The sequence below is a fragment of the Mizuhopecten yessoensis genome, unplaced genomic scaffold (genome assembly GCF_002113885.1).
Source record: "Mizuhopecten yessoensis strain PY_sf001 unplaced genomic scaffold, ASM211388v2 scaffold11021, whole genome shotgun sequence".
NCBI classification, from domain to species: Eukaryota; Metazoa; Mollusca; class Bivalvia; order Pectinida; family Pectinidae; genus Mizuhopecten; species Mizuhopecten yessoensis.
The window spans coordinates 278,061-301,338 of NW_018408839.1; the positions used below are offsets into that span (position 1 = coordinate 278,061).

A 23,278-nucleotide genomic window follows, 5' to 3' on the forward strand; every position below is an offset into this window, starting at 1 on the left:
TCTGACATCTCAGTCTAGTTCAGCTGGCTAACAGTGATTATGTCTCTACCAAAACATCTGACATCTAACTGTGCTAATTGAAGTCTATACTGAAACATATGACATCTTACTGTGATCAGGGTTGGCACCAGGTTATAAATAAAAGGGTCCCTTTATTACCCTGGACAATATACCAGGTATTACTCTCTAAGGTTTTATAGGATTTTCATGTTGGATATAAATATTTCTGGAATCTTGTGAATTTCTATAATTATACTCTTACAGGATTTGACTTAAACATGAACTCTAATTACAGAGGAGTGGCCACAAATAAAGCCTGATGCATTGTTTTACTGTAGTGCACTCGCCATTCCTGTTCACCGACCTACCCACCACTTGTAACCAGGATATGATACACAGACCTATACAAATAGCCATGTTTATCTAATGTAACTGTGTACACTTCAAAAGCAATACGGAAGTGATGTCTAGATTATCTTCTGTAGTGGCTTAATTGTAATTTTCAGATCTTTAGATTTTATGCAACAAATCAATTATGTGATTATGGACAAAACTTTAAATAAAACCACACAAAGGATGAGTGTCTATAAGGCCCATTTTTGGGCCCCGATATATTCAGATTTTCACCTCCTTGATTTGTTCAAAGATGTCCTATTGTATTACATGCGGAAAAACTAATGTTAAAGTTTGACCGAAAGTGGTTCTTTGGGGGTACCAAAAGGGGTAGGGTAAATCCCAAATGTAATTTGCTGTTTTCACAATGTGCTTAAAAACCAAAATAATTCAAATTTCTGTTTTCGGAAACATGCGTAAATTAAACAGGCATATATAAATGAATGAACAATGACAGAAATTCAATCGTCACTAAAAGGATATAAAAAATGGTGGATTAATTTGGTTTTGTTAAACCTAATATTAACAGGTAAGGTCATTTAAGGACGTGCTCCATGTGTGTAGTGTAAGCGTGCTTCATGTGTGTAGTGTAAGCGTGCTTCATGTGTGTATGCAGAAGACAGGGTATGTTGGTGTGTTTGCCTCCTTGTGATAGCGCGGATCTGATGTTTCGGTACTGACCTTATAGTGCTACTGAAAAACCATGCCCAAGGCACCAAGCACAGCATTCCGCCCAGTCACATTATACTGACAACAGGTGAACCAGTTGTTACTATTCCCCTTAATGCTGAACGTTAAGCAGGGAATAACAACTCCCATTTTTAAGGACTTCAAATGGTATGTCCCGGCCTGGGGACAGAACCCATTGCCTTCCTCACCAGGGCAAACGGTCAGCATTCAAGCCAAAAGTGAGATGTTGCCAAGCAAGGCGCTAGGAAACAAAAGGTAGGTAGAAGTAGAAATAAAGATAAGATCCCAAATATTGCAATGGGTGCAGCAGATATATTTTGGTCGATTTTGTGTCCCCAAATAGAGGACACCAAAGCAAATCCCCAATTCTGCAGGGGTTCCCACATTAGCCGCCTCCTAATTTCAAACTTCATATATTAATCATTTTACAGTAGTTGTAGTGGCAAATGCCATTTTTTATTTGAAAGTTAACTTTGAAAAGTAAGAAAACAAATCAGGACCTCAAACTCACTTCAGCCACAGGTGTTGAGCAAATATTATACGATATATATAATATACAATATTAACTATTAATATCTTATACTTATAGCATATTAATGGTGTCCTGCACCTTTAAATTCACTTAAGATTGAGAGATATTTGAAATAGCCGAGTTTGAGATGTGTCCAGAAGCTATAACTTAGTATAAAACAAAAGGAAAGTGAGCAGTGAATATGCACTTTATGTAAGTGTATTTAAATGAGTAAAGTTGTAAATTTCAACTCAAAATATAGATTAGAAAGGAAATTATTGAGAAAACAAAACACTTTTCATTTTGAGGTTCAACAAAATTAAACCAAACCAAAACAAATTATCCTCAATTTTATATAAAAAATCTTTAAGTGACGATTGAATTTCTGTCATTTTTCATTCTTTTATATATGCTTGTTTAATTTACACATGTTTCCAAAAACAGAGATGGTATTATTTTGGTTTTTAAGCTCAATTTGAAAACAGCAAATTATATTTGTAATTTACCCTACCCCTTTTGGTGCCCCCAAAAACCCACTTTCTGTCAAATTTTCTCCATAGTTTTTGCACATGTGATACAATAGGACATCTTTAAACAAATTAAGGAGGTGAAAATCTGGATATACCGGGGCCCAAAAAAGAGCCTTATAGACACTCATCTGGCTAACTGTGCTGAGGGGATGATTCCATCAATACCACCACCAGAGGGAGGGGATGATTACCCCCATACCACCACCAGAGGGAGGAGATGATTACCCCCATACCACCATCAGAGGAAGGGGATGATTACACCCATAGCACCATAAGAAGAAGGGGAGGATTACACCCATACCACCATAAGAAGAAGGGGATGATTCCACCCATACCACCGTCAGAGGGAGGGGATGATTACCCCCATACCCCCCTCCGAGGGAGGGGATGATTCCACTGATTCCACCACCAGAGGGAGGAGATGATTACCCCCATACCACCACCAGAGGGAGGGGGTGATTACACCCATACCACAGTCAGAGGAAGGGGATGATTACACCCATACCACCATAAGAAGAAGGGGATGATTACACCCATACCACCACCAGAGGGAGGGGATGATTACACCCATACCACCATCAGAGGGAGGGGATGATTCCAGACTATTTCTATCACCAGAGGGAGGGGATGATTCCACCCATACCACCATCAGAGGGAGGGGATGATTACACCCATACCACCATAAGAAGAAGGGGAGGATTACACCCATACCACCACCAGAGGGAGGAGATGATTACACCCATACCACCATCAGAGGAAGGGGATGATTCCACCGATTCCACCACCAGCGGGAGGGGGTGATTCCACCCATACCACCATCAGAGGATGGAGATGATTCCACCGCAACCACCGTCAGAGGGAGGGGATGATTCCAGACTATTTCTATTACCATAGGGAGGGGATGATTCCACCCATACCACCATCAGAGGAAGGGGATGATTCCACCGATTCCACCACCAGAGGGAGGAGATGATTACACCCATCCCACCATCAGAGGGAGGGGATGATTACACCCATCCCACCATCAGAGGGAGGGGATGATTCCAGCCTATTTCTATCACCAGAGGGAGGGGATGATTACACACATACCACCATCAGAGGGAGGGGATGATTATACCCATACCACCATCAGAGGGAGGGGATGAATCCACCGATTCCACCACCAGAGGGAGGGGATGATTCCATCCATACCACCATCAGAGGGAGGGGATGATTCCACCGATTCCACCACCAGAGGGAGGGGATGATTCCATCCATACCACCATCAGAGGGAGGGGATGATTCCAGACTATTTCTATTACCATAGGGAGGGGATGATTCCACCCATACCACCATCAGAGGAAGGGGATGATTACACCCATACCACCATAAGAAGAAGGGGATGATTACACCCATACCACCACCCGAGGGAGGGGATGATTACACCCATACCACCATCTGAGGGAGGTGATGATCCCACACATGCCACCACAAGAGGTAGGGAATGATTCTAGACCCCTTCTAACACTAGAAGGAGGGGATGATTCCAGACCCCTTTTAACACCAGAGGGAGGGGATGATTCCAGACTATTTCTATTACCATAGGGAGGGGATGATTCCACCCATACCACCAGCAGAGAGAGGGGATGATTACACCCATACCACCACCAGAGGGAGGGGGTGATTACACCCATACCACCATCAGAGGGAGGGGATGAATCCACCGATTCCACCACCAGAGGGAGGGGATGATTCCACCCATCCCACCATCAGAGGGAGGGGATGATTACACACATACCACCATCAGAGGGAGGGGATGATTACAACCATACCACCACCAGAGGGAGGGGATGATTCCACCCATACCACCATCAGAGGCAGGGGATGATTACACCCATACCACCATCAGAGGGCGGGGATGATTCCACCCATTCCACCACCAGAGGGAGGGGATGATTACACGCATACCACCATCAGAGGGAGGGGATGATTCCACCGATTCCACCACCAGAGGGAGGGGATGATTCCATCCATACCACCATCAGAGGGAGGGGATGATTACAACCATACCACCACCAGAGGGAGGGGATGATTACACCCATACCACCATCAGAGGGAGGTGATGATCCCACACATGCCACCACAAGAGGGAGGGAATGATTCTAGACCCCTTCTAACACTAGAAGGAGGGGATGATTCCAGACCCCTTTTAACACCAGAGGGAGGGGATGATTCCAGACTATTTCTATCACCAGAGGGAGGGGATGATCCCACACATACCACCACTAGAGGGAGGGGATGATTCTAGATCCCTTCTAACACTAGAGGGATGGGATGATTCCAGATCCATACTAGCGGGAGGGGATGATTTTAGACCTTTTCTACCACTAGACTGAGGGGATGATTCCAGACTCCTATCATTAGATGGAGGGGGTCATCTCAGATCCCTAATCTACATAGTGCTGATTCCAGAGCCATCTTACCACTAGAAGAATGCGGACAGCAATTGTTCTATTCACCCAACACCAAGAGGATGAAGCTGTCAGTATTAGAATACAACCCAACTTGACAGACATAAGTTCAAGGTCAACTCTACCCCCTTTGCAGACAAGGGAGTGTGATTTTGTTTCCTCTCAATCTCGACAGCACCTAGAGGAGGAATTCAGCAGATTCACCATCACCTACTGTAGCTAGTAGAATGGATACTATACACCTAACTCTATAGAGAGAACAAGGAGAGTGGACGTTTCAGATAACTATTTACCCAAAACATTTAATGAAACACAATTTAAGTCTTTTACTATATTTGTATATTTTACATTGATATTTTGAGCGATACGTAGCTTGGCCAGTGGTTATAGTGGAAGGTGCAGTCATATTTCTACTTTCATTTTAGATCTTCGACCATGACCATCAGACGACGATTACACATTGTTTATATATATAAACATAAGGCCTACCAGAAAAGATCCAGATGCAGACACATGTCAGCCATATTGATAATCCCTCTGACAACACCAGAGAAGACATGTTTTCTTCTCATAAGGATCGAGTTCACTCAAGGTAGAAACTTCTTGACCAATCAAATCGCTGGAAACGAACAGTACGTACCTGCTAACCTATCACTATTTACAGGTGTTATAAAATATATATATCTTTTCCGGCATTTAGTCCAAGTAGTCTGTAGAACGAACATGTACATGTACGTGTGAGTATGAACTGTCATTACATTCTTGCTTAACGAAATATTTCATATAACAGTTATTTTACTAATCGGGACAATAGATTGATATTAGGTCGTAGTGATTCTCGTGCACCTAATGGCTAACAAATATTGCGACTTACACAAATCTTGTCTTCAAACGTCTCAAGATCGTACGACGAGCATAGAGTACAGCTTGTAGGTGGCTGTAAAGGTGCCATGTCGATACTGGTTACAATTCAAACTAGAAGTAGAGGATAGTTTTGCCGTAATATGTAGACTAACAATATTGAAACTGTAATATGTGCATACGCAACAATGCGGATGTTATGTATGTATTCAACAAATTAAAAAAAAATCAAGTGTAACATATTTGTTACATGTAGAAAACGGTTTCTTATTTTGATGAATTCATGATTTTATCTTCCTTTTTTAATTATGCTATTTTTATGGATTTTTAATTTATCAATTATTTATTTTGTTGATCTAAAATTAATTTTGATATACTTTTTTTTTAAATTTATTAAGTAAATTATCCGTTTTTTTGTAGGGGGATTAATTTATTCTAGAACCTCTTTATTAATTAAAATATTGCAGTAACTTATGATTTTAAGAAAAACGTTTTTTCGCAAATAATGTACATCCATCAATACATAATTTTCATAGAATGGTGAGATGTGGCCTCATTCACATACAATACTCGTGTTTAATTGACAGACAACAAAACAGACCATGTAAAGGGTAAATATACGACAGTTTGTTCAGGTATGGGCTCATATTTATAGTAAGTTAAAAAAAATATCAAGCAAAACAGCACCTTTATGCATATTTCTTAATAACTTATAAAGTGTTCAGGTGAACTCTGTATATTATATTTTGTTAGTTAACAGACAATGTGTCAGTAACCAAAAATACAAAAGAAAAAGATTACTCAAATTCAAGTTCATTGCTTGACTGCTTTGATGAAACATCAATGTAAGAAGTTACTTATCTTCTCTTTCCAGACAGATGACTTTTGTTTAAGAAGAACTGAACTGACCCCATCATAATGAATGTGACAACAGGAGTCAACCAGGGACTGTTGTTTAAAGAGCATCTGTACTACTCAAAGGGTCAATCATCTGTCCGTAAAAAGGTACAGGAGATGTATTCAGTTACACAGCCAGCTTTCAGCTTCTTATGTGTATTTGTTTGATTCATTAGTCCAACATGTGTGAAATTGATAGATTACTGGGACACTGAGGGAGAAGGAAAAGTAGCCCCCAAAACATTTGCTGCAGAGTGGGACGATCAATTAGTATTAGCTAGATAGTGGTACAACAAATTAGTGGTAACTAGAAAGTTAGACAACCAATTAGTGGTGACTGGATAGTGGTACAACCTATAAGTGGTAACTAGAAAGTTAGACAACCAATTAGTGGTGACTGGATAGTGGTACAACCAATTATTAGTGACTGGATAGTGGTACAACCAATTAGTGGTAACTAGAAAGTTAGACAACCAATTAGTGGTGACTGGGTAGTGGTACTACCAATTAGTGGTGACTGGATAGTGGTACAACCAATTAGTGGTGAGTGGATAGTGGGACAACCAATTAGTGGTGACTGGATAGTGGTACAACAAATAAGTGGTGACTGGATAGTGGTACAACCAATTAGTGGTGAGTGGATATTGGTACAACCAATTAGTGGTGACTGGATAGTGGTACAACCTATAAGTGGTAACTAGAAAGTTAGACAACCAATTAGTGGTGACTGGATTGTGGTACAACCAATTATTAGTGACTGGATAGTGGTACAACCAATTAGGGGTAACTGGAAAGTTAGACAACCAATTAGTGGTGACTGGGTAGTGGTACAACCAATTAGTGGTGACTGGATAGTGATACAACCAATAAGTGGTAACTAGAAAGTTAGACAACCAATTAGTGGTGACTGGATAGTGGTACAACCAATTAGTGGTGACTGGAAAGTTAGACAACCAATTAGTGGTGACTAGTGGTGATAGGGACTTTGTGAGTACCTCTTGGGAGGGCAGAGTGGTGTTTACTAGCTTAAATCAGGAGTACTGTCATATAAACGCATAGTTTTGAATCCTTTGTTCACTGTATGTCACTTTGTTCAAGTATGTGTCATATACTGTTTCACCTACAATTGCCAAATTTTATATGTTAGAACCGCCTTTGGTAGCAGAGTGTCACATACTAAAGCTGAGGCTTTTGCCACACTGTATAAAGAGTTATAGCCCTTGTTTTTCATTTTTTATGCCAAAGTTTGATCAGAGGTGGGGGACTATATAGATTGTTTGCAATACTTTGAATAATTTTGCATACTTCTGACTGTACCAGATTCTTAGCTCACCTTCCTGAAGCACAAGTGAGGTTATGCCATGATATGAGATCTAACATCAGTCTGTCAACTTTTCATTTAAAAGGCGTTTAGTCCAGAATGACAGAACAGATTTTGACTACCCAATGTAATTTGGTATATACAAGGTTGAGTCCCTTTGGCCGAGGTATGCTTTAAACAAAGGATGTGTTATAACCATAATATGTACATACATCTATATGGATCTCAGCCCAATTTGCTACAAAACATATTTGGTTTTTCTGACCAAGAAATCAAATGTTGTAATATAGGAAGTGTGTAACTCCTGTTGGAGAAACTAAAGAAACATGAGAAATACAGCACCTGTGGGCTTCTTGTTGCACCTGTGGGCCTCTTGTTGCACCTGTGGGCCTCTTGTTGCATATGTGGGCCTCTTGTTGCATATGTGGGCCTCTTGTTGCACCTGTGGGACTCTTGTTGCACATGTGGGCCTCTTGTTGCACCTGTGGGCCTCTTGTTGCACCTGTGGGCCTCTTGTTGCATCTGTGGGCCTCTTGTTGCACCTGTGGGACTCTTGTTGCACCTGTGGGACTCTTGTTGCATATGTGGGCCTCTTGTTGCACCTGTGGGACTCTTGTTGCACCTGTGGGACTCTTGTTGCACCTGTGGGCCTCTTGTTGCACCTGTTGGCCTCTTGTTGCATATGTGGGCCTCTTGTTGCACCTGTGGGCCTCTTGTTGCATATGTGGGCCTCTTGTTGCACATGTGGGCCTCTTGTTTAGCATTATAATCATATTTAGTAAGATCTATAGAAAACCAAGGCTTTTTGATGGATGGTCTTGCTTATGTACTGTATCTTGATAAATTGTAATAGTTAATGACACAGAGGATAATCCTGGGTTTTAAAACCCCTTGTAGTATATAGGGAGCCTCTTCATACCTATGATTAGGTAGTGTGTCATCCATCACTCTCAGACCTGCAGACTCAAGGTCATGGTATCGCGGTCATATAAGTGTATATCTGCCTATTGTTAAGACCATACTCTCTGAACTGCCAAACATCTGTTGCCATGAAACTGAATACATATATGAATCATGAATGAGATATATGTCCGGTTGTATTCATAGGTCCCAGTTTTAGATCCTATGGTAGTTCTAAGATCAAGGTTACATCAGGTCAAATGTCATATCACTGCACTACATATCCTGGTGCTTAACTTCTGAATGTCTAAAATAAACTTTTAAAAAACTCCAACATGAAGTTTAATGCATTGAGGACTATCTTGCTATTTTTTAGAGACAAGTTATGCTTAAAGAGAAGAAAATTGGAGAAGTCTATTCTCTGTGTAAGTATGAGTGATATATGAACTGTATATACAGAGACATATATTAAGTCCCATCATTATTACTCATATAACTTTTTGGTTGGTGGCCTGACAATACACTGATTGACTCTTATCCTCCGTAGACAAGTATACTTTGATGTTTTATTCTGCAAAAATATATCATATTTTGGTCTTGGAAATGTATGACAGCTACTCTACTTTAATTTTGTTGAAATTCAGAAATTTAAAAACAAATGTAAAAGAACTCAGGTAGATTTTAAGAAATAGGTTGACAACATTCGATGGAAGGTTAATCAGCAATACTGATTATAGTTGAAATGTTTGGGCACACTAGGTATGCTGTCTTCAGATCAGTAAAACAATTAAAAATGTAAAAGAAGAAAAATAATGAATTATATTTACCAAGAGTATTTATCATACCCCTACCTGGTGAATCGTACTTTACAGACAAGCTTGTGGACGTTCGCTTTCAACCAGAGGAATTGTGTTTTTTGGAGAAAGAGGAACTTGAGTTTAAAGTCCAAAGCCCTGTCCAGCATCTCTGTGGAACGGTAGGGAAACAATGGCAGCTGAAGCGTTTCCATACTCTGTATGTTTTGACCTATGATATTCAGAAGAAGACATCAAGTGTTCAGAGATTTTATGAAGAATCTAACAATGGGGAGGGTCACCTCAAGATAGCAACACTAAAAAGAAAACTGGAATCAATTCTAGGTATGAGACAGACATTTATTGTAATGATTGTAATTATTGTGTACCAGTGATATCTAAGGATTGGCCTTCATTTTGACTAGACAAGCCTGAAATGAAACTGTGAAGCATTCTATTGTCCAGAGAGTGAAAAGTTATATTTCAATTTCAATAAATTTTATTGTCAAAGGACAAATGGATTGGGCAGCAGGCATAGCCTATTTAAGCCCTTTCCAAACATAGTAACAGACAGTGGTACAAGCATAGACATAGAACACATACAAACACATATAAACAAGTTGGTATTATCAAATTAATAATCAAATTAGGGGAAACAACTACCAATACTCATTTTTATTATAATTGAATCTAATGGTTTAAATTCTAACCTTTTATTTTGACATTGAAAAGACATAAAATATACATATTATGAAGAGAAAAGAAAAATAGTTTGTTGATGGAGCTGCATGTATAAACATTTGATAGGATTAAATTACCGCACCCAACAGATACAGGCCAAAAAGTCCATTGTATCACACAAGGCCATCCACTGATGAGTTTTGAAAGTCAATCCCACCAAATAGTTTAATTTATGCATATTAAACACAGGTTAGATATATAATTAACATGTTGTAAAGCTTTATATTCTTATTTATGTAGTTGTTTCCCAATATTTTTTAATAAAATAGTATAACTGGTCTTCTGAACCCCAGCCCCCCTCACTAACAATTATTTAAAAATAAACAATGAAGACAAATAGGAAATATTAATATTAATATTCATGTACCATTTCTGGAAATCAGAAGAATTACATTGAGAAAAAATAAAATTTGTAAATAAATAAATAAAGTGTAAATAGATAAAATGTAAAAATTTCATTCAAAATTGAAGTTAAATGTCCTGAATCTTCTAGAACTTAAAATGTAATTGGATATTGATAGGAGAATATGTTTATTTTCATTTTCATCACATCTCTCACAACCATTTAGCATGACATCTAATGATAAATGGTTGTGAGTTTCATGGAATATATTCTGAAAAAGTAGAATACGATCTTCAGTGTATTTGATACAATCATGGAAGTAATGAGATGCTGTTTCAAATCTAGAACCACAAGAACATGCAGAGGACTCAGTAAGATAATCTTTCTGACGGTCATTATTTAGGTTACTGGCCTCATTTCTCAACTGACAGAGAATAATATTAGTTTCCCTATTTCCTAAAAACTTAAAGACATCAGTTGTTCTTGTGTTTGAATTTGGAATAGGTGTTATTAACTTTTTGAACTGATAGGCGGAACGAATATTTTGAAGGTCTGAAGCGATATTATTTATTTCATTAAACATGGATGGAAAAAAGCTATTAGAATAGTTAACAGTTCGACAAAGAGGAGGATCAAATATTCTAACTGATCTAAGGGGATATCTAGCTAGTGTGGGATCATGATAATGTGACTCAGTGATTTCTTTCAGATAATATGGAGTTTCATTATTCATAATCTTGTACATCAGCATCATTTTATGTTGTTTTCTCCTACTTTCAAGAGGAACCCAGCCTAATTCTTTGTACAAGATATTGTGGGGGGTGCCTCTACGCAGTCCTGTAATTATTCTTGCAGCCTCTAGCTGGACTGACTCTAAGAGATTTTTTAGATTTTGAGAACAATTATCCCAAACAACATCTGCATATTCTAGTATAGGTCTAATATATGATGTATACATTGTGGTTAATGACTGTCTGTCTAGTTTATGTTTCATCATCCTTAAAATATTAATTCTTTTGTATGCTTTTTGGTAAATATCATAAATGTGGTCATTCCACTTAGCATCATCACTGAATGTCAAGCCAAGATGTTTATGTGTTCGGCTGACAGTAACAGGTTCATCATAAAAATATACATTTGGGTGATGAGTATTCAGTTTTTTAGAGAATATAACAGATTCTGTTTTATTTGGATTACATTTAATATCCCATTTATTAGCCCAGAGTTGTATATTACTGAGATCATCTGTTAGGTTTTGTGCTAACTCGATTGGATCATCGTCTGTTACAGCGTATAGAGAAGTGTCATCAGCAAACAGTTTAATTTCATGAGAAACACAGTCAACAATATCATTAATATAAAGTAAAAACAAAAGTGGACCGAGAACCGAGCCCTGTGGTGCCCCTGCATTTACAGGCCTGGATGTAGATATATGTCCCTCAGTTAACACTCTTTGTTTTCTGTCATCTAAAAAATTTCTCAACCTACAAAGTTATATCCTGAAGGTTATGTCCTCCTTAATGTCGAGAGACACATCTAGAGCCTAAATTTGGAACTGTTTATAGTTATGTTACATTTAATGAGAATATTTTGCCATGGTTGCTTTGATGTACATTTTTAGGTCGCCTGAGACACCTATTGCGATTGCCTTTTGTCCAGCATCGTCCGTCGTTCAGCCGTAAACGATTTACATTTTCGACTTCTCCAAAACCCCTGAACCAATTTCAATGAAACTTTGCAGAAACCTTCCATGCCCAAAGGTCAACCAAAATTGTGAATTATATGGTCCCCAGCCCCCGAATGTATGTTGCTATAGAAACGACTGACATGAGTAAAGAGCTATAAAAACGAATGTATGTTGCTATAGAAACGACTGTTACATGGCTTCAGAGCTACAAAAAGGATTGTGTGATGTCTTTTTAGAAATGATGGTGTCATCATTATGTTGTTTTCAGAAATAGGTTCAAAATTTGGACAGTTGCAGGCCACATGTATGCCAAGTTTTTGAAAAGCCTGACTGTATGATAACTTCTGGTAAAAGTAGAATTGATAGATACCTGTATGGTGACTAGTTGACTAAACCGTGTCCACCATAAATTTCAGATGCTGAAAACAATGGAGTTGACATTCATTGATACAACTTTCAGTATTTGTATTAGGATGCTGATGACATGGAGGTTCCCAAAGTCTGAAAGGTCAAATGTTGAGGAAGAGATGTAAAACTTTGAATATAAACAAATACAGTTCCCAGGATTGAGTTTTACTCTATTGGCTGGTTTTGTTGTTTTGTTTTTGCTTCGTTCTAATATTTGATTGTTTTTGTTTTCTAGGACCACGTCTCTCTTGGTTTGTGGATACTGTTGAAGAAGACGGATTCAGACCTTCAGACAAACTCAGACTTTTGCTTACCTCACAAAACCTGTGTTTACTGGATCATAAACTACAACTTCTCCACTTCCATCAGCTAGACAGAAACAACCATGATATCACCATCAGTTTTGATGACGATACAAAAGTGCTAACAATGAACTTCAAGCAGATTTGTCCGTGGTCTAACAGTAAGAGTCACTGGGAGACACACCTACATTTAATAGGGGTTCATTACTGCAGAGTAAAACTAAATACCAGTGAAATTAACCTTTGACTAATCTTCCATACATCTAAATCATGCTGAAAGTGAAAGATATATTAAATTTTGATTTCGGACACCGACACCAAATTCCAATAATGAAATCCATACGTTTATATTGCAGATTTTCATACTCTAAAGTGTGTACAGGTGCGGACTGGACTTGGTGAAGAAATCAAGAGTAAGGTGGAGGGAATGTTGATGGGGACGCTGCGATCCACCAGGCGTGTTCTTAGTTGGATCATTGATACCTTAGATATACCCAGTGATCAGGAAGATCATGAAAGTGAGGAGGAAATTTCTCCACCAATGCCACATCTTCAAAACATGGATGTGGCACTTCCCCCGCCATGTACACTTTTTAACAGAATCGCAGTTGAAAATGATGATCGTGCACAATCTGACTGTATTCCCAAACTTGTTCTACCCCGAAGGACAAATCTGTTCCGAGCAGAGAGCATGAATGACCTGTATTTATCGCCCAGAGGGGAATATGTAAATCATGTCTATGTGAACGAAGAGTACAGAAAAGCTCACTCAAAAAGTGCACATGAGGATGGCAGTTACTACAGTATATACTATAGTAACACGGGCTGGATACAATGTCTCAGGCCTGCTAGTCCATTCAGGATTGTTCGACGCAGTCGACTGAGCAACGAGTTTGGTGATGTAGACTTTACAGCAATGAAAACACATGAAAAGTGGTTTGATCAGAGTTTCCAAAGACGAAGCTTTGACAAAGTTTACTCGAGGTTAGTTGTAGCCTCAGTTGGTTAAATGATCATTCAGAGCTGAACTTTTAAAGAATTGTATGGTCAAATGATTGCATGTCACTTTGTTTTGGCAAAGTACAGGAATTTCAATATATTTTTTCTCTTTTAATTGTTACCGATGTAGTTCAATTTATCAACAGATGGCACAAAAATATTACGGGTTTCGGCAATATCATTATGTACCATGATAGAATACTAACGTAGGCTGTTTTAACAGTTCTCTGAAAGTTTTATTTCTGATTGTTTTAACAGAATTGTGGCTTCTGAAAAACATGTTGAATTACATCACAATCATTGTCTCAGAGCTGCTTAAAATATTGCAATTTAGTGAAAGTTTAAAATATTTTGTATGTGCCCATCTTTCTGGAAAACATCTTGTTATGTATTTTCCGTCCTGTCTATCAACATTTTGTGGTATGGACATCATCTCTTTACTGATGAAAATTTTGTGTTATGGCATATTTCAGGACACTCACTTCAGGGTTAAGGTTTAGGTGAGACAGTTGGTCAAATTCTAGGGATGTAAATATGGCACAGAAAATTATTTATCTGATTCAAAATAGATGTTTTACCTAAAATAAGCTCATACATACCATCATTAGAAGAAGTGCAAAGAAATATTTCTGGTCACTTCACTTCAAGTTCAAAGTTTAGTAATAGAGGTCAAAGTTCAGGTAAAGCACTGTTTGTTTGTCCAGACAATGAGTTATTAGCTGATAAAAGTATATTAAGGCATGTATTAAGTTGGCTGCAGTGAAAGGTTGTCCAAAAACATTTCCTTGCCTTGTATTTAAGGTCATTGGGGTCAAATTGTTGGCATTGTGTAGCAAGTTTCAAAGAAGTCCCAAGTAATGATAGATACCCTGTAGATTACAGGACGATCAAGAGCTAATCCAAGTCAATATTGTTCAAATAAATAATGAAATCCAATAAGATGATGAAACGTTTTGATTTGCTGAGGTTAGCTAATCATTTCAGTATAAAATATATTTTGCCGCACTTGATAATAGGTGAGCAATACAGGCCCTTTCGGCCTCCTAGTTTGCTTCTGAAGTTATTTTAATAAACGTTATAGTGCAACAAAAATTATATGATTTTTGATATACAGTTTCGCTATGTTAGGAATGATTGTTTTAGAGACCAGTAAGTGGAGCTTAGTTTTAAGTTGTGATGTTACGTTTCCCTTGCTCGTGTTTAATATGATCTTATGTTCCTATTTTTTGAAGACTTGACGAGAATTCAACAAGTCCTAAAGAAGTTTGGAATCCTGATGATGTTTGCTCTTTAAATATACCCTTGACTGCCTCTCCTTGTGAATCTGGTGCTGACGATGATCAGTACTGGAACACAGATGTGAGTGGACACCTAATCTCTGGGTATTATATAGTTTTGTTTAAGGCTGGTTACCATATGTTCTGAAAATATAAATTCCTAAAATAGATTTCCATGTTAATCAACAGTATAAGCTTACGAATATGTCTTTATATATGTAAGTAGATAGATAACTTCTGGTATTTGTGGCTAATGTTTTTTTCGAGCATAATATATATTAATGTGTCAGTCTCAACCTCTTGTACCAATTAACCATCTATCTGTACAATTGACCATCTGTCTGTACAATTGACCATCTATCTGTACAATTGATCATCTATCTGTACAATTGACCATCTATCTGTACAATTTATCATCTATCTGTACAATTAACCATCTATCTGTACAATTGATCATCTATCTGTACAATTGACCATCTATCTGTACAATTAACCATCTATCTGTACAATTGACCATCTATCTGTACAATTAACCATCCATCTGTACAATTGATCATCTATCTGTACAATTAACCATCTGTCTGTACAATTGACCATCTATCTGTACAATTAACCATCTATCTGTACAATTGACCATCTATCTGTACAATTAACCATCTATCTGTACAATTGATCATCTATCTGTACAATTAACCATCTATCTGTACAATTTATCATCTATCTGTACAATTAACCATCTATCTGTACAATTGACCATCTATCTGTACAATTAACCATCTATCTGTACAATTAATCATCTATCTGTACAATTAACCATCTATCTGTACAATTGACCATCTATCTGTACAATTAACCATCTATCTGTACAATTGACCATCTATCTGTACAATTAACCATCTATCTGTACAATTGACCATCTATCTGTACAATTAACCATCTATCTGTACAATTGACCATCTATCTGTACAATTAACCATCTATCTGTACAATTGACCATCTATCTGTACAATTAACCATCTATCTGTACAATTGACCATCTATCTGTACAATTAACCATCTATCTGTACAATTGACCATCTATCTGTACAATTAACCATCTATCTGTACAATTGACCATCTATCTGTACAATTAACCATCTATCTGTACAATTGACCATCTATCTGTACAATTAACCATCTATTACAATTGATCATCTATCTGTACAATTGATCATCTGTCTGTACAATTGACCATCTATCTGTACAATTAACCATCTATCTGTACAATTGACCATCTATCTGTACAATTAACCATCTATCTGTACAATTTACCATCTATCTGTACAATTAACCATCTATCTGTACAATTGACCATCTATCTGTACAATTAACCATCTATCTGTACAATTTACCATCTATCTGTACAATTAACCATCTATCTGTACAATTGACCATCTATCTGTACAATTAACCATCTATCTGTACAATTGACCATCTATCTGTACAATTAACCATCTATCTGTACAATTGACCATCTATCTGTACAATTAACCATCTATCTGTACAATTGACCATCTATCTGTACAATTAACCATCTATCTGTACAATTGACCATCTATCTGTACAATTAACCATCTATCTGTACAATTGACCATCTATCTGTACAATTAACCATCTATTACAATTGATCATCTATCTGTACAATTGATCATCTGTCTGTACAATTGATCATCTGTCTGTACAATTGATCATCTGTCTGTACAATTGATCATCTATCTGTACAATTAACCATCTGTCTGTACAATTGATCATCTATCTGTACAAGAAGGCAGATGAAGAAAACAATTACCTTTTACCTAATTCAAGATCGCAGGGGTAAAATATGATAAATGCTTCCAGCAATTTCTACTCCAGAACCATAGGGTTCCTAACCATTAGATGCTGCTATTTGACTTGTAGCTAACTAAAATTGATGGTTACCAAATTTGTTAGACTTTGAACTTATTTAAAGGTCACAAACATCAATTTCAATCTTTATATATGGCTTCTCAATTATCATTAGGTGTGGGGTTATGGTATTTGGTCTATAGCTGGCTGAAATGAAGGGCAAACTATATTACAGAAGTAAAATGTTAAATTAAAAAAATCAGAAAGCCTAGGGTCAGGATGTTTTGCCTGTAGCTAGTGCATCTGTCTGTCATAACTGTTCAAATAAATGACCTTGACTTTCATTCTAGGTCACAGTGGTCAAATATCTTGAAGTCTTTAAACATCTTCTTCTCAAGGTCAAACTCTAATGCCTACTGATATACAGTTGGGAGCAAACTTAACTTAGTAGTCTAGTGCACTGGAGTTTACAAGAACAGTTAACTCCAGTTCCCTAGCTTGTGCACTGGAGTTAACTCTAAACTATAATCACCAGAGATAGTGTACAATTTCTTTTTTTACATGTATAATCTTATGTTCAGTTGAAATTTTAAGCAATCAGAAAAAATATGTGTATCAATATTATGAAGTATTAAGTTCAATGGGGTTTTTTCTCTTCTCTTTCAATTCTCATATCATGAAGGAACCCATTTCATTATAAACAATTATTGAAATATGTACCACAATCTTTTAAAATTTTGTAAACACTGTAGTGCACTGGAGATCATATCGTTGTGCACTGAAATCAACATTGTAGTGCACTGGAGTTAACATTGAAGTGAACTTGAGTGCACTTCAACATTTTGTCTAGTGCACTTCCTTGTTCACTATGTGTGCACTACAAAGTGCACTAGATAACAAGTTAAGTTTGCTCCCAACTGTAGTTATATAAAGGGGGCAGTTCAGGCCTATGAGCCTCTTGTTTATTTCTAGATCAGTGTTGTTACAGTGATGTTGTTTCCATTTCAATGTTTACACTATCAAATTTACTGATGAGAAACACTCTGAAATTGTAGGAACAATTTCTGAAATCAAGGTAATAGTTATAGCTGACACATAAATATACAGTGTTTGCATCATGTTTTTAGCTGTGCCTGTGTATTCACCGAGCTTTTGAGTGTAATCTGAGGAAGGCAGACCTGATGGAAACCTTTGATGTGACATGGGAACAACTGCTGGCCCTTTTCATTCATCTAGACGTCAACACGCTTCACGTCAAAGCCAGGGACTGGAAGGACTTGGCAGGAATACTGGGTAAGGGTAATTGAGGATTAGATACTGGGTAAGGGTAATTGAGGATTATATCCTGGGTAGGGTAATTGTGGATTAGATACTGGGTAAGAGTAATTGAGGATTATATACTGGGTAAGAGTAATTGAGGATTAGATACTGGGTAAGAGTAATTAAGGATTAGATACTGGGTAAGGGTAATTTAGGATTGGATACTGTGTAAGGGTAATTGAGGATTATATACTGGGTAAAGGTGATTGAGGATTGGATACTGGGTAAGGGTAATTGAGGGTTAGATACTGGGTAAGGGTAATTGAGGATAAAGTACTGGGTAAGGGTAATTGAGGATTAGATAATGGGGAAGGGTAATTGAGGATTAGATACTGGGTAATGGTAATTGAGGATAAGGTACTGGGTAAGGGTAATTGAGGATTAGCTACTGGGTAGGGGAATTGAGGATTAGATACTGGGGAAGGGTAATTGAGGATTATATACTGGGTAAGGCTAATTGAGGATTAGATACTGGGTAAGGGGAATTGAGGATTGGATACTGTGTAAGGGTAATTGAGGATTATATACTGGGTAAAGGTAATTGAGGATTGGATACTGGGTAAGGGTGATTGAGGATTAGATACTGGGGAAGGGGAATTGAGGATTAGATACTGGGGAAGGGTAATTGAGGATTATATACTGGGTAAGGCTAATTGAGGATTAGATACTGGGTAAGGGCAATTGAGGATTAGATACTGGATAAGAGTAATTGAGGATTATATACTGGGTAAGGGAAATTGAGGATTAGCTACTGGGTAGGGTAATTGAGGATTAGATACTGGGTAAGGGTAATTGAGGATTGGATACTGTGTAAGGGTAATTGAGGATTATATACTAGGTAAGGGTAATTGAGGATTATATACTGGGTAAAGGTAATTGAGGATTGGATACTGGGTAAGGGTAATTGAGGATTAGGTACTGGGTAAGGGTAATTGAGGATTATATACTGGGTAAGGGTAATTGAGGATTATATACTGGGTAAGGGTAATTGAGGATTATATACTGGGTAGGGTAACTGAGGATTGGATACTGGGTAAGGGTAATTGAGGATTAGATACCGAGTAAGGGTAATTGAGAATTAGATACTGGGTAAGAGTAATTGAGGATTAGATACTGGGTAAGGGGAATTGAGGATTGGATACTGTGTAAGGGTAATTGAGGATTATATACTGGGTAAGGGTAATTGAGGATTAGATACTGGGTAAGAGTAATTGAGGATTATATACTGGGTAAGGGCAATTGAGGATTAGATACTGGATAAGAGTAATTGAGGATTATATACTGGGTAAGGGTAATTGAGGATTAGATACTTGGTAAGGGTAATTGAGGATTAGATACTGGGTTAAGGTGATTGAGGATAGGGTACTGGATAAGGGTTATTGAGGATTAGATACTGGGTAAGAGTAATTGAGGATTAGATACTGGGTAAGAGTAATTGAGGGTAAGGCACTGGGTAAGGGTAATTAAGAAGTAGATACTGGGTAAGGGTAATTGAGGATTAGATACCGAGTAAGGGTAATTGAGAATTAGATACTGGGTAAGAGTAATTGAGGATTAGATACTGGGTAATGGTAATTGAGGATTATATACTGAGTAAAAGTAATTGAGGATTAGATACTTGGTTAAGGTTATTGAGGATAAGGTACTGGGTAAGAGTAATTGAGGATTATATACTGGGTAAGGGTAATTGAGGATAAGGTACTGGGTAAGAGTAATTGAGGATTAGATACTGGATAAGAGTAATTGAGGGTAAGGTACTGGGTAAGGGTAATTGAGGATTATATACTGGGTGAGAGTAATTGAGGATTATATACTGGGTGAGAGTAATTGAGGATTATATACTGGGTAAGAGTAATTGAGGAATAGATACTGGGTAATGGTAATTGAGGATTATATACTGAGTAAAAGTAATTGAGGATTAGATACTTGGTAAGGGTAATTGAGGATTAGATACTGGGGCAAAGTGATTGAGGATAGGGTACTGGGTAAGGGTTATTTAGGATTAGATACTGGGTTAAAGTAATTGAGGATTAGATACTGGATAAGAGTAATTGAGGGTAAGGTACTGGGTAAGGGTAATTGAGGATAAGGTACTGGGTAAGGGTAATTAAGAATTAGATACTGGGTAAGGGTAATTGAGGATTAGATACTGAGTAAGGGTAATTGAGGATTAGATACTGGGTAAGAGTAATTGAGGATTAGATACTGGGTAAGGGTGATTGAGGATTAGATACTGAGTAAAAGTAATTGAGGATTAGATACTTGGTTAAGGTTATTGAGGATAAGGTACTGGGTAAGAGTAATTGAGGATTATATACTGGGTAAGAGTAATTGAGGATTAAATACTGGGTAAGGGTAATTGAGGGTTAGATACTGGGTAAGAGTAATTGAGGATTAGATACTGGGTAAGGGTTATTGAGGATTAGATACTGGGTAAGAGTAATTCAGGATTAGATACTTGGTAAGGGTAATTCAGGATTAGATATTTGGTAAGGGTTATTGAGGATCAGATGGTGGGTAAGAGTAATTGAGGATTAGATACTGGGTAAGGATTACTGAAGATTAGGATTAGATACTTGGTAAGGTTAATTGAGGATAAGGTAATGATGTTTTCATCAGTACTTTTGATATTTTTGAGCTTTCTTAAATTCATGAGGTATGTTTTTTCATTGCTATGCATAAAATAACTAAATACTTGCACTTTGATATGCTTCAATATCCCCCTAACCAACAATAAACTTACTAGGGTAACACAGTTTGTCCCTTTGCAAACTGTCAATTCACCCTATTGATTTCAGGAAGAGAAAAAAAGAGTATATTTATACCAACTAAATAGAGTGCCATTGTTTCTTATGATGTCACTGTCTCTGTTCTCCATTCAGAGCTCACCTTACGAGATATAGAAATCATCCAGCATTTCTGCTACACCTACCGTGAGTGGCCAATGTTCATCCTGCTGTCCTACTGGAGGATGTTGGCAAGCCGATCCCACCCAGTACAGCCCGCGTGTTGTCACTCAGGGCTCAGACATGTACTGGAACAACTGGGCAGATCAGACCTTCTGAAAATTCTCACCACCAGAAACACCAATGAACACATTCAAGGGGCACAGGAAGACGAAAACACACATTTTTAGTGCCATTATAAAATACTTTGTACTGTTAAAGATTTACTTTTTCTGTATTTTTCAAGCTTCTGTGATAGTTGTTCATATGTCAGTGGCGGTGCTTCCCTTATAATGGTATTGGTGGCATCAACTGCGATGTCCCTTGATTGACATCAGTGTGATTTCTTATATATATTGGTCCCGAATGACCTCCCTGTTTACACGAATAGGCACCCTTCCCTGTAACAAGTTATCTTTCTTAGTAAGTGACTGAAACTCATTAACATCCTCCTGGAGAGGACGCCTGTCATTCGCAAGATAACCTCCCAGCAAGCTGGAATCCATGGCTTGGTAATCTAGAACAACAATCAGGTTAAGTTTAAGAACATAACATTAGCTAATTGCAGTAAATTCAAAGTACACTGTACCATCCCTGCAACTGCCAAACTTTGTAAATTGTAATGGAATGTGAATCTGTGTATGGTAACAGTTTGGTTTTAGATATGAATTGTAGATGAGAAGCACTTTTTTTACTAGATTCAGTATAATTTAGATGTCATATATTAACTACTGATATTGATGACTTCTTTGCATACACAAATGACTGACAGCTAACAGACTTGACTTTCATTTTGACCATCTATGCCTCACGTTTCATATGTAGCTGAAAACTTGTCAGGAATGGATAGAGTGTAGGCATGGGACAGGGGGGTGTAAGTTTTTAATTGTGCAATATTCACACTTAGTTTGCAACATTTTCTTTGTACTTAAAAGTACTAATGTATAAACAGGCGAGTATTAAGAGACCTTGACAGGTGCCAGGTGAACTATAGGATTAGTAGCCAGCATTGATAAAGTTGGTTCCTCATAAACTGTAAAATGTGTTGATTGTATTTATAAGAATTGTATCCGAGTACTGTAAAGTGCCCGAGAATGATTTGTTCTCATCTATACAGGGCACTTTATCAAATACATAATATTATATTGGATGATCTAGGTCAAAATTATATGATAATAGTCTGATCACCTCTTTCACAGATCTGAAGGAGTAGATTTTCTGAACTACTGAAACTATTATGAGGATCTTTCTGTATACCGCATCCATTCTGTTAATTGATAACCGACGCTGTATAAGAAATTAATAGATCTTTCAACCTTCTGGGTGTGAGTTTCTGTATTTCAGATTTGACATTTTATTGCAGTCCTTGGCCAGTATTTAGCTGTTCAGTCACCATACACAACATTGCTTACAATTATAGGCACTAGGACACCTTACAATTATAGGCACTAGTACACCTAACAATTATAGGCACTAGTACACCAGATTTTCCCTCATACATTGTATGTTTACTATGATGAACTATGATCTTATGTGTGTGTTGACTGTCTGTATATTTCTTATTAAGCCCAGTCTGACTTCATGTGTAATGCAGATGTGCTAGATTACTTAAACTTTGTGGAGTTACTTCCCTTCGACAACTTCCAGATACCTGGTATATTGTTTTTCGTCGAAATATGAGGTAGACTATCATAGAATCTGTATAATTTTACTGCTGGCTCTATATGTTTATATATTTATTAGCTCACCTGGCACGAAGTGCCAAGTGAGCTTATGCCGTGGCGCAGCGTCCGTAGTCCGTCCGTCGTCCGTCCGTCCGTCCTCGTCCGTCAACTTTTCCTTTAAACAACTTCTTCTGAAGAACGGACAGGCCTAGAGTCATGATATTTGGCTGAAAGCTTCGTTGGTAGGAGCCCTACAAAGTTCGAAAATGACCTTGACCTGTTTTCAAGGTCACAGGGGTCAAATATGTCAAAAACTTCAAACAACTTCTTCTAAAGAACTAAAAGGTATAGAATCTTCATATTTGGCTGATGGCTTCCT

At 37.6% G+C, this 23,278-nt stretch overlaps 2 protein-coding genes across 6 annotated transcripts in view; one reads left to right on the forward strand and one right to left on the reverse strand.

Annotated features, from left to right (window-relative positions):
- LOC110464695 (retinoid-inducible serine carboxypeptidase-like) overlaps window positions 1–5,153 on the reverse strand; it is a 34,918-nt gene extending 29,765 nt beyond the window's left edge. The window contains exon 1 of the mRNA XM_021520046.1: window positions 5,064–5,153. Within this exon, the coding sequence (XP_021375721.1) occupies window positions 5,064–5,133 (70 nt within the window). The 5' untranslated portion in view covers window positions 5,134–5,153. The remainder of the gene's footprint in view (window positions 1–5,063) is intronic.
- Window positions 5,080–23,030, forward strand: LOC110464692. 5 transcript variants are annotated; one of them, XM_021520042.1, is made up of 10 exons: window positions 5,213–5,311; window positions 6,023–6,070; window positions 6,310–6,440; window positions 8,930–8,978; window positions 9,426–9,692; window positions 12,762–12,989; window positions 13,185–13,812; window positions 15,060–15,186; window positions 18,098–18,263; window positions 21,173–23,030. In XM_021520042.1, the coding sequence occupies exons 3-10, from the start codon at window positions 6,354–6,356 to the stop codon at window positions 21,424–21,426; spliced, it is 1,806 nt and encodes a 601-aa protein (XP_021375717.1). In that variant the 5' UTR covers window positions 5,213–5,311; window positions 6,023–6,070; window positions 6,310–6,353; the 3' UTR covers window positions 21,427–23,030. The 5 variants fall into 5 exon arrangements, with proteins under 5 accessions (XP_021375718.1, XP_021375719.1, XP_021375717.1 ...); XM_021520043.1 differs by lacking the exons at window positions 5,213–5,311; window positions 6,023–6,070 and adding an exon at window positions 5,080–5,166; XM_021520044.1 differs by lacking the exons at window positions 5,213–5,311; window positions 6,023–6,070 and adding an exon at window positions 5,133–5,206.
- The last annotated feature ends 248 nt before the right edge of the window (window positions 23,031–23,278 follow it).